This window comes from Bubalus bubalis, chromosome 1 (genome assembly GCF_019923935.1).
Source record: "Bubalus bubalis isolate 160015118507 breed Murrah chromosome 1, NDDB_SH_1, whole genome shotgun sequence".
Taxonomy (NCBI): domain Eukaryota; kingdom Metazoa; phylum Chordata; class Mammalia; order Artiodactyla; family Bovidae; genus Bubalus; species Bubalus bubalis.
The window spans coordinates 157,535,193-157,550,349 of NC_059157.1; the positions used below are offsets into that span (position 1 = coordinate 157,535,193).

Consider the following 15,157-nt stretch of genomic DNA (forward strand, 5'->3'; position numbering starts at 1 on the left):
GACCACTGAGTATGATAGAAGCCATATGTACCCAATCTCTTTCTTTCCCACCTGGGACACTAACCATTCTCTGACATTTGCTGCCCTATTTTTAGTACCAGATAACATAACATTTGCTCCAGTGGAAACACAGGGGTCAGTAAAAGAAATTGGAGTCTTTTTCAGAATACCTGAAGGATTAAAAATGTTGTACAGGGATTGAAATGTATTGGCATTTTCATACTGGGAATTTTGTCCAACCTGTACTTGGTTTACTGAGAATAGAACACTCTGTCATCAAATAGTTCTTCTGCACTTTGTCCCTTTCTTGGCACATTTCCCTCCTGGAGGCAGTTTATTATAACACATCTTTCCTACACTCTACTATTGTAATATAATGTAATTGAATCAAGGTTCACCTTTGATTTTTCCAGTTCCCATCTTGACTTGGTCACTATTCCAAAATATTAACTTAACAAATGTTAGTGAAAGAATAAAGGAATATAGGAGTGAACCATACACTTCACTAGCATGGTATTGTGTCAGTTACCACAAAGATCAAGTTAGTATATTTACTTTGCACTTGCTCACTCATTAATTTAGTTTTAATTGAAAATCTCCTATGTATCCAGCACTGTGTTGAATGATCTCCTATTCTCTTGGAGCTGTGTGGGAAAAAGTCCACACAGTTCTAGGGACTTAAGTGCATAAACACTTATGTTGATAAATATTTTACAGACATCCATTTAACCGAAAAATAAACATTAAGCTGATCATTACTATGATGTACTAATACCACTAGTAAGCGGAGACTAAATCATTTGAAAGCTATGAATGTGACTGAATCCTGATATCTCAGATTTGGTTCTCACAAGGTTGAGAGAAGTGTTACCTGAACAAGCTAGGTAGGGGATGGAGTTGCAGGATGGCTGAACAATAGAAAGGTAGGTGGGGCTGAGGGTAGATGATAATTCTGAGTACAGTAATAGACCCAAAGAAGGTTTGAAGGAGCTAAGGACTGCTTAGACTAAAGTGTTCTAGGGAGCTCTGTCCACAAAGTAGAAGGGACAGACAATAATATGAGAAGAAACCAAAGGTAGTCTGACACCGTAAGGAAAAAATTTATATTTTGATTAAACCCTCCTATATTCCTAGATGCTCTTAGAAGTACTCAATAGAAAGAGAACATTCCACCTTTTAACATTTATTCTAAGTCAGGTTCTTAATCCAACAAAGGCCCTCTTCTGAATGAACATATTAGAAAATTGAAATATACATACTCATCCTTGTCCACCTTTTCTCGAAGCTTCTTTAGTTGTCTATTTTGGCCAAACTTCAAGTTTTGAATTATATTCTCAAAGTATTCTTCTTCCTGGTAGCTCAACTATATTAATTTAAAAGAATTTTGAGAACAATATTAAAAATGTGTCTCCAAAGTTTTGCTAAATAGCATTAAGAGATTATCACTTAATAAAGTTAGCAGAGAGCATTAAAACTTGCCAAAGAAAAATTAAGTTCTAACTAATTCTATACAAGTCACGGCTGCTCTGGCTGAATTATTTCTTCAGTGTATTCTTTTCTAATTAATCAAATGAAACTAAGTGTCAAACAAGCTTTTCTATATTTGTATCAATCCTTACATGACAGATAACAGCATTCTTATTTACTGTGTTATAAGAACACTTATTCTTCTAATCCTCAAAATAATTTTATGAAGATGGGCTGTTATCACCATTTTAAAGTTGAGGAAACTGAGGCACAGACAAGTCACTTGTCCAAGTTAATTCGTGATGAAGTTGAGATTTGAACCCTAGGAGTCTGACTTTGAGTTGATGATCTTAGCCAGTTAGTGTGTGGTAGAGTTGAGATCTGAACCCACGCAGTTCAGCTGTGAGGCTATGTGCTCAGCCACTAGACTCCTGCCACAAGGGCCCTGAGGATGCACATGCTATAGTGAGCTCGTTTTTTTAAAAAGTCAAGCTTTTCTGCAATAGAAAAAGAAATGAGGACACTGCTTTGCAAACTCTCAAGTTAGGCTAGTAATCAACGATTAGAAATCATCATCCCCAGATCTAGGCAAGGACCACCTTGTCACCAAGGCGGCAAGTAGTCGTGGAGACTGCAAGGTTAGCAATAAGCTCTTATCTGACTCTGAAATCCATACTTCAATCAATTCTGGTTTCATCATTTACATTACACAGGGGAATAAAACAGTTTCTTATTCTCAAATAATAGATGCTTTTTTTCCAAATAGAGAAGACATGACCAGGTTAATCCAGTGGAGGAATAATTAGAAATTGGAAAGACACCTGAAGATTTGACTTTTCACGCATGTATAAGAAGCCTGAGTACTGCCTGTTCATCACTTAAATATCCATGCCTTGATGCTCTTAAAAAAAAAAAAAAAAACACCAAGTTTTTATCACTACTCTTAAAATGGACTATATGGAAAGCAAAATAAGAAAACCAAATACAGGCCAGGCCAATGAAACAATAAGCTAACACTAAAACAAACAGTTCTGGCTTCAGTGTTAAAGGCTTAATATAATAAAAGCTCTTGGTGTAGGCCCTCATATGTTCTGTCCCCCCCATAGCAAGAAACGGTATTGCCCCCAGCCTCAGGCATCATCAGTGTAGAGTCCTTTTAAGACTTACCTCAAGGTACTCATTATTCAGTTTGTCGTCATTTGAAATAATGTCATCAGGATAGCCAATTCTTTCTTTAATTGCTAAGGCCTATGAAAATTATAATATTGAATGTGAGCATGATTATGAACTTTCACATGCAAACTTTATGATTGTGCCCTTGACTGGAAATTGAATAACTTGATCCATACTGTTTACAAAATGAGTATTTGACCACACTTAAACAGAGATCTTTGCCATGGCTTCTTCCTGGAATTCAAAATAAAAGTGTCCTGAAATTTAGCTTCTAATACCCTATTCTCATAGTCTGAAGCTTGCCCAAGAAAATTAACATTAAAAACTGACAAATCTTTGTTCCACAGGTATTGAAACAAAGGTATTACAAACACAAGTATTACTCTTATGAACTTTTTCTCTGTAAGGCTTTTTTCGTCAATCTTACAGTCCATGGGGTCTCAAGAGTCGGACACAACTTAGCGACTTGACGACTACTACTACTACTATAGGAGAAATAATATTTAGAACTTCCATTCTAGTAGCTTATCTTTCCACTTCACCAATTTGGCTGAGAAAACAGATGTGGGCTTACAGGTTCAGTGCTAAATATTCTTCTTGAATATTGGTTCCTGGAGTTTTTATGTTCTCTTTCAGTCTCCAGAGCCAGAGTACCCAACTTTCCACAGTTAAATGAATGATATTAGTTAAATGAGTAGAAAGCAGGGTTTTCCTTTTTATACCATCTCATGTTTACCACTTGCTTACTACTGTTTGTGTATGTGCATGCTAAGTTACTTCAGTTGTGTCTGACTCTTTGCAACCCTATGGACTGCAGCCTTCCAGGCTCCTCTGTCCATGGGATTCTCTAGGCAAGAATACTGGAGTGGGTTGCCATGCCTTCCTCTAGGGAATCTTCCCAATCCAGGGATCAAACCTGAGTCTCTCAAGTCTCCTGCATTGGCAGGCCAGTTCTTTACCCCTAGCACCATGTGGGCCATCCTTAAAATTGTTTACTTATAATTATTTCATTATTACCACTTGCTTGTGGGTGCTAAGTCACTTCAGTTGTGCCAAATTCTATGTGACACTATGGACCATAGCCCACCAGGCTCCTCTGTCCATGGGATTCTCCAGAGAAGAATATTGGAGTGGGTTGCCAAGCCCTCCTCCACAGGATCTTTCCAACCCAGGGATCGAACCTGCATCTCTCATGTCTCTTGCACTGGCAGGTGAGTTCCTTACCACTAGCGCCACCTGGGAAGCCCACTTGCTTACTACTTGCTATTTCCATTTTTTACTTCTCTCATTTTTCTCAAAGATATTTGATTCAATCATGCCACACTGTTCTTAAATAATTTAACTAATTTACATTTTTCATGAGGTATTAAGCTTGCATCTCTGAGTTATTTGTTTTGCCATCAAATGGATGCGGTTTTGTTACAAATCTGTTTCATGAGTCTAGGATTTCCCCAGTGGATCAGACAGATGTGTCGGCTAATCTAATAGGCCCAGCCTATTTTCTTTCCATACTGTCAGCCCATAATAAATCACTCCCCTCTCAGTGGTATTTTATTTTCTAGAAGATATTTCCCCAAAAAGTATTCTAAGGGATACAAAATCTACAGAAATGGGAGGTACTACATAAGAAAGGATATATTGTAAAAAATTGGGGTAAATACTGTGACCGCTTCCCAGGTGGTTCAGTAGGTAAAGAACCCACCTTGCTGGTGCAGAAGACTCAGGAGACATGGGTTCAGTCCTTGGGTTGGAAAGATCTCTGGAAAAGGAAATGGCAACCCACTCCAGTATTCTTGCCTGGAAAATTCCATAGACAGAGGAGCCTGGAAGGCTACAGTCCATGGGATGGAAAAGAGTTGGACATGTCTGAGCGTGAGCACACGAGCACTATGACAGAAACATGAAGCAGGCTCTTTCACTGAAAGACGTCTTAGAGTCTACAATTAAGTAATTGCAAGTATCCAAGAGGATGAATTAGTCTGCCTATTTATTCATTCAATTTGTGTTCTAGGGTCTACAACAAACCAGGTACTTTGTGAGGGGTTGAGGATACAATGCAAAAATTTCTGCTCATGGAGAGTTTATTGTAAAGGTCAATGGTAGGCAATAAAATGAATATTAACTCTCAAGTGTGATGTATGATGCCATAAAATCATACTCTAGAGGCATGTAACCTAATCAAGGGTAGGATCAGGGAAGCCTTCCTTCAGGAAGTGTTGCCTAAACTTTTTGAGTATGGGACTCTTTCAAAAAGCAACTTGCAGATCCAGAGTTTTATATCACCTTGGGAAATTATTAAGTCGAGAACAACTTAATCGGTTACATCAAAAAGAACCATGTTATGACAGCTAGAACATGAAAGGAGCAAATCCAGCTGGAACTTCTGAGGAGCTAGACAGAGTGCTGCAAAGATAGCTATCCTGGGGTGCCAATTCTAGATCTGAGGCATCCAGGGTTCTATGGTCACTGAAGAAGATGATCTTTCTATGTGATCTAATCCTGAAAGAAAACTAGACTTCAGTTGGATTCTCTTATTATAACTAGATTTATGGACTCTTTCTGTGTTAAGTTTAGAGAATGGTCTGTTCTTCCTGCTACTCTAACTACTGAGAAATAATCAGGTTGCATGTGAATACTGCTTATAAAGCACATACAGTTTTCACTGGACATGTTCCTTCTAGTTTTATATAGTTATCAAGACAATGGCATAGTAAATTTAAACCTGGGATTTCCTTAGAATTTCCATTTTGCTTATTCTATGCAAGATGTTAAAAATCCCAATAAAAGGTGAATAGTGGGGGTAAATAAGAATAGTTTATAAAGAGCTCAGTCAACATCTCTGTAACTGTAGGACACTATAGTATTCAAATAATGCACTACCTTACATGGGCTTAATAGAAATTTGGTATTATTTTCCCTAGGTTCTTGCCTGGAGAACAGGGATGGGGGAGCCTGGTGGGCTGCCGTCTATGGGGTTGCACAGAGTTGGACACGACTGAAGAGACGCAGCAGCAGCAGTAGGTTGTATTTAAAAAAAAAAACTAAATAGCACATGTTTACAAATTTTTAGCTAGAAATTTGCATTAAAGATTACTGAATATTGGTAGAAGTCTTTTTTTTTGACTTTCACTTTTCTTTTTTATTTTATTTTTTAACTTTACAATATTGTATTGGTTTTTCCATATATCAAAATGAATCCGCCACAGGTATACATGTGTTCCCCATCCTGAACCCTCCTCCTTCCTCCCTCCCATACCATCCCTCTGGGTCATCCCAGTGCAGCAGCCCCAAGCATCCAAGTATCGTGCATCGAACCTGTCTGGCGACTCATTTCATATATGATATTACACAGAAGTCTTTTAAATATGTTTCATAAAGGGAGGAAAAATATGAACCACTGATAGTATCTTTTAATTTAAGCTTTCTTATTCACACAAGATTTTTCCCTTATTTTCTTGGTTTGTGAAGACTTCTTTTTTAAAGAAAAGGAGTTTTTTCTTTCAAAGTTTTGAGCTGAACATGGAGAGTAGGAGCTAGTTGCAAAGAAATAATGAATGATGAAAATCATAGGAAAACAACTTCATCCATGAAAATTGTTCCTGGAAATGTTACATCTTGAAAGAGTGTGTTTTTATTTTATACAATTCTTGATTACTGTATTTTCCCCAAATATCTTAAAAGTTCATCATTTCTTATAGATTTTTCTTTGGTAGTTAGCTCTGCCTTGCTCTTTACCTTTTCCTCAGCTTTCTTTTTTGTTTCTGCATCCATCCAAGTTAGGTCATCTAAAGTCTGAATAAAAACCTCCCGGATCTGGGCAATTAAATCCTCAACCTTAAACCAAAAGAACAGAAAGCAAATATGAGCCATGAGATAATTTTTTTTAATAAAAATTAAGAAAAATAGAATCATAAGCTGTGTTGATGTGATTCAATAATATGTTAATAAATATAAATTTATAAATGATCTAAAATGGATATATATGGATAATTATATTTTTTAAGCAGCACTTCCATTATCAACACTAATGACTGAATAGATCTTAATGTATACATTAATAAAATTCTTCTTTAGAATGTATGGTTTCCATTATCAAGAAAGAAGAACTAACATAAAATACTAGCTGTCATTACTATTAATAGTTCAGTTAAGCATGAAGTAGCATTTCAATAAATGCTTTTACCTTGCCTTTAAGTTCCTTTGTCTTCCCTTCAGTAACAATAAAAAATACAGTACTTGGCTTATACTTCAAATGAACTCTGATTTACTTTCTGTTTTTTTAAGAAAAAATACTAATTCTTAGTCAATTTTGCTAATAGAAGAAACTACAAATGATTATATTATAAGAACATATGATTAGGTATTGTGAATACACTGCTCCTGGAAAATGGACAATTGCTTTTGGGTTAAACAATATTAGGATTAGAAAATATGCAGACCCTTGGGGGAGGGAGGATAAGATTTATTGGGAAATAATGGCAAATGGTAATTCAGAAGTTCTCAGCCAATCAGTAAAATTTTAGAAAATGATGGACTACTGTGACTTCCCATTGATGCAAAGTGATAGAGTACTGTGCTGAAAACATTACCACATGTTTACTATCTCCAGGAAATGCCGCTTCCACATAGAGCCTTCCCACGGCATTTTCCATATTCCCATTGACATAGTTTGCGCAGCGTCTCCAAGTTGCTGTTTCTGATGTTGTGCCATAAAGAGCCTATGGGAGAGAGAAAGGAAATGGCATTTTAGCAGGTGTAGATGGCCGAAGTGCGGTGAGAGCACAGATTTCATAGGACTCTACTCTTACGTCTCAAATTCTTTCAATATTCATTGCTTCTCCTCATACGTCAGGATGTCCTTGCATAGGAAAAAATGTAATCCAATAGAATTATTACTTATATATGATCTGGAAATAAGGTATATTTTCAGTAGCAAGTCCTAGAAGAACTGTTGGCTACTGCAAGTTAATATCCTTCTGGACCACTTTAGGAAAAAAACTCTGCCCCGCTAAATCTCAAAATAATGCTGTTGCCACTGCATAAACATAAACATGAAGCAATATTCAATGTATGTACCAGGGGAGAGACCTGGTATACAGGAAAACACATTGCTGTTTTTCAATGCTTTTGCCGAACTTCCAGTACTTAGAAGAACTGCATGTGTACACATTTAAGTACCAATAAAGGGATACATTTGTGGAAGGAAAATTTAGCAAAACACAGCTTTTATCTTATTTAATTTTTAAAATATCTACATTTTCTTTTAAAGGGTAAAAAATTAAAAATTTCAATCAATCAGAATTATTCCCTTCCCATGACACCAACCAATACATTTGTGAGAATTTCTCCTTTTTCACATTAGGACTTTCTCTCTCCCCTCACATTAGGACCAAAATGATGATTGTTTAAATAATATGGGTACAGCCCAATAAAAGATCTTAAGGGTATCTCCAGGTAGGTGTGTTCTCAGTGGGTAGTCCACACAATGTAGTCCATCTGTTTGTATGTCTACTGTGCTGTGAGTACTAGAAAAATCAAATTAATTGAGATAGATAGCCCTGAAATTACTTGGAACACAACACCAAACCAAGCCAGTACTCTTTCATGAACTGTGCAAGTAACCAAATGCCCTTCCTTCCAGGGCAATTCAATCATGGTGCCAAAGTAGACAGGACAACAGAGCACCTGAAACCTGGCTTTCCTAGGCAACACGGCTTGAATACAGGCAAAGTAAGCAACATTTGGCCTTCTGTCTCTTCGCAAAGTTTACCACATTCTAGCAATGGACATGGCAAGCCTTCATAACCATGGATCTCTTTATGCTTTAAGTCTTAAGAAAAGAGAGATTTTTTCTTCACCTTGCGGAAAGCATTTCTGGACTCCTTGTAGTTTCGGCTGAGGCTGCTTACAAGATCCATTATGAACCGCCAGGACATTAAATTTTGAAGATCTCTGTATAAAAAAACCCACCACCCAGCAACAGAAAAGATGAGGCTGCAAAGCTTCTAAAGAATGATATTAAATGCAAACTTTGGGGACACGGGCACGCTGACATACCTACCTGGCAGAATATTTGGCAAGAATGAGCTTAAGATTGGTTAAATATTCTGGAGCATAAACAATCACTTCTTCCTCATGTGGAATATTGATATTCACGGTTGACATGATTTCATTTGTGAAATTTGACCAGCTGAATGGCTGGAAAAAATCAGGCACAAAACATTGAGTAATTATGGACTTTTCTTCTTGGTTCCAAGAATCAGTTATGGTTACAGGGTCAGACATGGTTAGTGTCAATTGTATCACTATATAATTATCACAATGGTCAGTGTGATATTTGTTTGGGCTTCTTCTTTAATTGCTTCTGTCAGTTTTTGAATAAAAATTAGTTCTGCAGCATAATTATTTAAATGCAGAATTAAACCAACCATTTAAGAGCAATAACAAAGCCTCTAAGAGTAGTAGTCATATGGTAGAAATCAGGCTCAATGTCATATTCTTGGTCTAGCCCAGAAGAGAGAAAAAGAAATTTAGCTATGATGTTTTCTAGGTTTAAGCAAAAATTTAAATGGGTATAATATGCATATTCCTTAAAAGTGTATGTTAATAGACAATTCATTTTAACACAGTAATCCATTTCAGTGGAGACTGTGTTGTACGTGAAGGTGGAAGCACACTATTGCTCTAGCAGAGGTATAAGTACGGGTAATGATACAACACACATGGTCTCGTGAAGATGAACAAAACGTATTTTATGCTATCAATGTCAGGTCTAATAGACATGCAGTTTTCACACTTCAGAAGCTGGATTTGGAGTTACTGAGAGATAGAATCTTGTTTCTCTATTATTCTTTCAGTGGGAATTGTGGTTATTCAACCACCAATGGATATAAGGAAAGATAGCAAAAGTGAAGACTATGCAAATCTTGCTGAAATGCCACATTTCAATGCTTGAGAATGTTTAGGATTACAGATATATTAGGCTACCTAGAAGTACATAAATACACTGATCACTTACTCAGTATAAGGTGCTATGGCTTTTCTTGATTTCTTTTAGTGGCATGGACTAGTTTTTCAAAACATTTATTAAACACTTATTAAAAAGCTTTATGTAAGAAATTCCTTGTTTATTGCAATTAGACAATAAACAAAACAACAACTGCAATTGTTTATTGCAATTCCAAATAGATTCCATCACTGAATGTGGTAGTTTGTAGATTTTATGAATGTTGCTTCATCCTCCAATTGTGTGCATCGGTTCACACACAGAATATATGCATAGCTTAGAAAAGATTATTAGATACTAGCTAAGGAATTACTACTAAGCAAAAAGATGTCAATTGACATTTATAAATGGTACCCATAGATTTTTCTGTTTCCTGTGTTTTGTCTCTCCATTATTGCTTTGAACACCTCCATAGATGGCCCTGATGAGAACATGGCAAGTTCTATGAATAAATTATTCTTTTTTTGGAGGTAAGAAGTCTGGTACATATTATATGACTGTCCAAGTCCCATAGTTATATAATGGCCTTTCAGAAGGATTTTCCCTTTTAATGTTTCTAAATCCTTTTTTATGATACTTTCTAATACTATTCCATAGATGCTTTGAAAAGGCTTTTTATCTTTGAAATTCACTCTAATTAAATATAAATACAATGATTTAGAATAGTTTTTTTCAAGTCTTTTCCTAAAATCAAATGATTGGTATCATCTAAATTCATTTTGGTGTTCAATTTATCTCAATAAATTAAAAAATCATTGAATTTTAACTGCATTTTAATACTAACTTTGAAAATGACATAATAAGTACTTAAATCTTGCTACTTACCTTCCCACTGAATTCCAGTGAAAATTTATTTTGGACCTCAGCTAATGTCATTTTGTTATAAAGAAGCATTGGATCATTTCGATCTTCAGATTTAGTTGTAGCCTATGGATTTAATGTTTTATTATTATTTTAGATCAAGAATTCTTTTGAAAAATATACCTTTATACAAAGGGGAAAGAAATATGGCATTGGTACAACATAATTATATTTGTTTTTATATTCTGTATTTGTTTCATAATTTATCTTGTCACATCAAGAAGAAAAGAGAAATTAAGAGATTTTAAGTATATCTAGTAACAATCATCAAGACTTGGTTAGTGTTAAGTATGAGGGCTTCTTTGCTGGCTCATTAACGAATCAGCGTGCAGTGCAGGAGATTGCCTGCAATGCAAGAGACCTGGATTTGATCCCTGGGTCGGGAAGATTCCCCTGGAGAAAGCAACAGCTACCCACTCCAGCATTCTTGGCTAGGAAATCCCATGGACACAGGAGCCTGGCAGGCTACAGTCCATGCGGTCTTCAAAAATCATTTTATATCTTTATAACAACAAAACACATCAGCAATATTTACAGCCCTTCTTCCTTCCATGGCTAATGGGCAGCACAGTTGTGCCTGTGGCTATTTCATATAATGATTTTCTTGAATAAAGTCATTTCCAATTAATCCCTCAAATACTCTGCTGCTGCTACTGCTGCTAAGTCGCTTCAGTCGTGTCCGACTCTGTGCGACCCCATAGACAGCAGCCCACCAGGCTCCCCCGTCCCTGGGATTCTCCAGGCAAGAACACTGGAGTGGGTTACCATTGCCTTCTCCCACTCTGTCTGCTACCCACCACCATTCAGTGTCCTAGTTAAAATTCAGACAGGAAAACACACATACACACACCCACAATGATTTCTGCCAAGAACTGAAGGCAAGTGAGACCAAGAACATCCCTAGTACACAGTGCAGGTAGGTGCCAAATTCTCTGAGGAGAGTGCTAGCACTTACTTCCGTGACTGTCCGCTCACGTGGCCTAACGAGTTTAGTGCTATCATCATCATCCAGTATTACTGTTTTCACTGACTGAAAAAAGAAAATTTCAATAACAACTCCCCAACTAGTGGTTGAAAGGAGTAGAAGCAATTTTAAGTGAAGAGAGACAAAAGGTAAAAATGGGAATTATTTCTCTAGTTAACAATGACTCGTGATTTCAGTTCACAGATTTATTTATTTACTTCAAGAAAAATGCAAAAAGGCAAAATGGTTGCCTGAGGAGGCCTTACAAAGAGCTGAGAAAAGAAGAAAGTGAAAGGCAAAGGAGAAAAGGAAAGATATACCCATTTGAATGCAGAGTTCCAAAGAATAGCAAGGACAGAGAAGAAAGCCTTTCTAAGTGAACAAAGAAAAGAAATAGAGGAAAACAATAGAATGGGAAAGACTAGAGATCTCTTCAAGAAAATCAGATATCAAGGGAACATTTCATGCAAAGATGGGTACAATACAGGACAGAAACAATATGGACCTAACAGAAGCAGAAGATATTAAGAGATGGCAAGAACACACAGAAGAGCTGTACCAAGAAGTCTTAATGACACAGGTAACCACAATGGTCTGGTCACCCACTTAGAGCCAGACATCATGGAGTGTGAAGTCAAGTGGGCCTTAGGAAGCACTGCTATGAACAAAGCTAGTGGAGGTGACGGAATTCCAGCTGAGCTATTTCACATCCTAAAAATTATGCTATTAAAGTGCTGTGCTCAACATGCCAGCAAATTTGGAAAACTCAGCAGCAGCCACAGGACTGGAAAATGTCAGTTTTCATTCTAATCCCAAAGAAGGGCAATGCCAAAGAATGTTCAAACCTCACAATTGCTCTCATTTCACTTGCTAGCAAGGTAATGCCCAAAATCCTTCAAGCCAGTCTTCAACAAAAGGTGAATTGAGAACTTCCAAATATACAAGCTGGATTTAGAAAAGGTAGAGGAATCAGAGATCAAATTGCCAACATCTGATGGACCATAGAAAAAGCAAGAGAATTCCAGAAAAAAGTCTACTTCTGCCTTCATTGATTACACTAAAGCCTTTTACTGTACGAATCATGACAAACTGTGGAAAATTCTTAAGGAGGTGGGAATACCAGACCACCTTGCCTGCCTCCTGAGAAGCTTGTATGTAGGTCACGAAGCAACAGTTAGAACTGGATATGGAACAACAACAGGTTCAAAGTTGGGAAAGGATATGTCAAGGCTGTATATTGTTATCCTGCTTATTTAACTTCTATGCTGAGTATGTCATACAAAATGCCAGGCTGGATGACGCTCAAGCTGGAATCAAGATTGCCGGGAGAAATATCAACAACCTAAGAAAGCAGATGACACTACCCTAATGGCAGAAAGTAAAGAGAAAGTTAAGAGCCCCTTGATGAAGGTGAAAGAGAGCGAAACAGCTGGCTTAAAACTCAACATTCAAAAAAAATGGCATCTGGTCCCATCACTTCATGGCAAATAGATGAGGAAACAATGGAAACAGTGACAGACTTTATTTTCTGGGGCTCAAAATCACTGTGGATTGTGACTGCAGCCATGAAATTAAAAGATGTTTGCTCCCTGGAAGAAAAGCTGTGACAAGCCTAGAAAGTACATGTATTAAAAAGCAGAGACACCACTTTGCTGACAAAGGTCCGTATAGTCAAAGCTATGGTTTTTCCAGTAATCAGGTACGGATGTGAGAGTCAGACCATAAAGAAGGCTGAGTGCCAAAGAATTGATACTTTCAAACTATGGTGCTGGAGAAGACTCTTAAAAGTTCCTTTGACAGCAAGGAGATCAAACCAGTCAATCCTAAAGGAATCAACCCTGAATATTCACTGGAAGAATTGATGCTAAAGCTGAAACTCCAATACTTTGGCCACCTGATGCGAAGGGCTGACTCATTGAAAAAGACCCTGATGTTGCAAAAGACTGAGGGCAAGAGGAGAAGGGGCGACAGAGGATCAGATGGTTGGATGGCATCACTGACCCAATGGATATGAGTTTGAGCAAACTCCAGGAGATAGTGAATGATAGAGAAGAAGCCTGGTATGCTGTAGTCCTTTGGGTCACAAAGAGTGGGATATGACTGAGTAACTGAACAACAACTTAAAGATTATGTTTATAAAATCTGCCTGCAGTGATATGCTGGACATTGTTAGAGACACATAGGTGATTCAAAGAGCACTAAGACCCCACTAAATCTCAGTGTCTGAGAGGAGAGAAAATATAGACACAAAGAATTTTGAAGTAAGATACGACTATTATAGAGCTGAAGCTGATCAAAGGAGCACACAGTCTGATAAGGTACAAGTGGTAAAAACCCAGGGTAATAAACTATGCTTCTCTAAGAATTCTGTTTCCAACACAGAACCACGTGTAACCCATCAAACTGCCATTCATCCAGCTGCAGCTCCAACCAATGTCTGGTTCTGATTCTAGACTTTCAGTTTCATGTGGCCCCAGGAAAGCTAAAATTGCCCTCAAAGATCTTTCATTTTCAAGATTCTGATGGCAAACTGCCAAGCAGATGGGGATTTAGGACTGTAGGCTGCTGGTGGCAACGTCACAGCTCTGTGGATCCTAGACTGAAACTGACTATGAGATCAGTCAATAACCTGAATGCTGTTTAGACAGAGTTCACTTGCTTGAGACTGCAGATCCTATCAGAGGAACATCAGAACAGAATGTGCCAACTCAGCCTCTAAGGGCTGACCCAGAACCAGAGGAATCTCAACAAGAGACCCCTTTGGCTTTGCTGATAAACTCCTCCTGTCAGATCTCCCCTGAGCTAATAAGCAGCCTGACAGTCTGAACTCAGTGAATTTCATATGGTTGTGTGGCCATGTTAAGAGGCTAATACTTCTTAGCAAAGGGATAGAGACAATTTCTGTGGTCACCTTAAATTTTAAAACTTTAAAGCAAAATTGTATACATTAAAATTAAAACAGCTTTGCTGAATAGTCATCACATGTGTCCTGAATCTCAAGGGCATCTCAACAACAGTGTGACTGTAAATAGTTAAGATCTTGACGTGCTCCAGTTGTAATAGGTCATTAAACAAATCTAGTTTAATATTTGTCAAAATTAGTATGTCTCCTGGATGTCTGGAATTTGGTTTACTGAAAAACTCCAGTTTCAAAGGTCCTCTTGAAGTCAATGATCCATTACTGAGCTGTACATTTTTATCACTTAGTTGAGGAGCTGTACCTTTTACCCTTAAAATACAATAGAGAGGAGAAAGAAATGAAAAGCAGTTGACATTATTCATTGTATCAGAGAATATGTGTTTTACATTGGCAATTTCTTTTTCCAAATCCATAACTTTATTCATTTCCAAAGAAAGCTGGTTTTCATCTATGGGCAGTCCTCTTTCCTGACGAATCAATTTGGCCACAGAAATCATAAAATCCACATATGCCGTACAAGCCTGCAAGAAATAAATAACAGTACATTACTGAAGAACCTTCTAAATATTCATCATGGCACTTAAAATTAAAATTTATTTTCAATTCAATATTCATTTTTGGTAACAGATGAAGCACAAAATAGAAATTCGGTTTTTTTTTGAATTAGAACAGAACAATGAGGGATCACTCTAAAAGTACTAAGTCATTTAAAACCATTTGGTTATGGAGATTTTATAATCTTCAACTTTTAACCAAGTTTTACTGC

General features: G+C 37.2%; 1 protein-coding gene across 6 annotated transcripts in view; it reads right to left on the reverse strand.

The window, feature by feature from the left end:
- MME (membrane metalloendopeptidase) overlaps window positions 1-15,157 on the reverse strand; it is a 117,581-nt gene that overhangs the window by 41,684 nt on the left and 60,740 nt on the right. For 5 of the 6 annotated variants that reach the window (XM_025289508.3, XM_025289510.3, XM_025289509.3 and 2 more), the window contains exons 9-17: window positions 14,778-14,912; window positions 11,463-11,537; window positions 10,472-10,573; window positions 8,702-8,838; window positions 8,499-8,592; window positions 7,230-7,358; window positions 6,376-6,474; window positions 2,635-2,715; window positions 1,260-1,363 (exon numbers count right to left, since the gene is read on the reverse strand). In XM_025289508.3, coding sequence (XP_025145293.3) covers window positions 1,260-1,363; window positions 2,635-2,715; window positions 6,376-6,474; window positions 7,230-7,358; window positions 8,499-8,592; window positions 8,702-8,838; window positions 10,472-10,573; window positions 11,463-11,537; window positions 14,778-14,912 — 956 coding nt within the window. The remainder of the gene's footprint in view (window positions 1-1,259; window positions 1,364-2,634; window positions 2,716-6,375; window positions 6,475-7,229; window positions 7,359-8,498; window positions 8,593-8,701; window positions 8,839-10,471; window positions 10,574-11,462; window positions 11,538-14,777; window positions 14,913-15,157) is intronic. The other variant, XM_006046865.4, reaches the window with a different exon arrangement.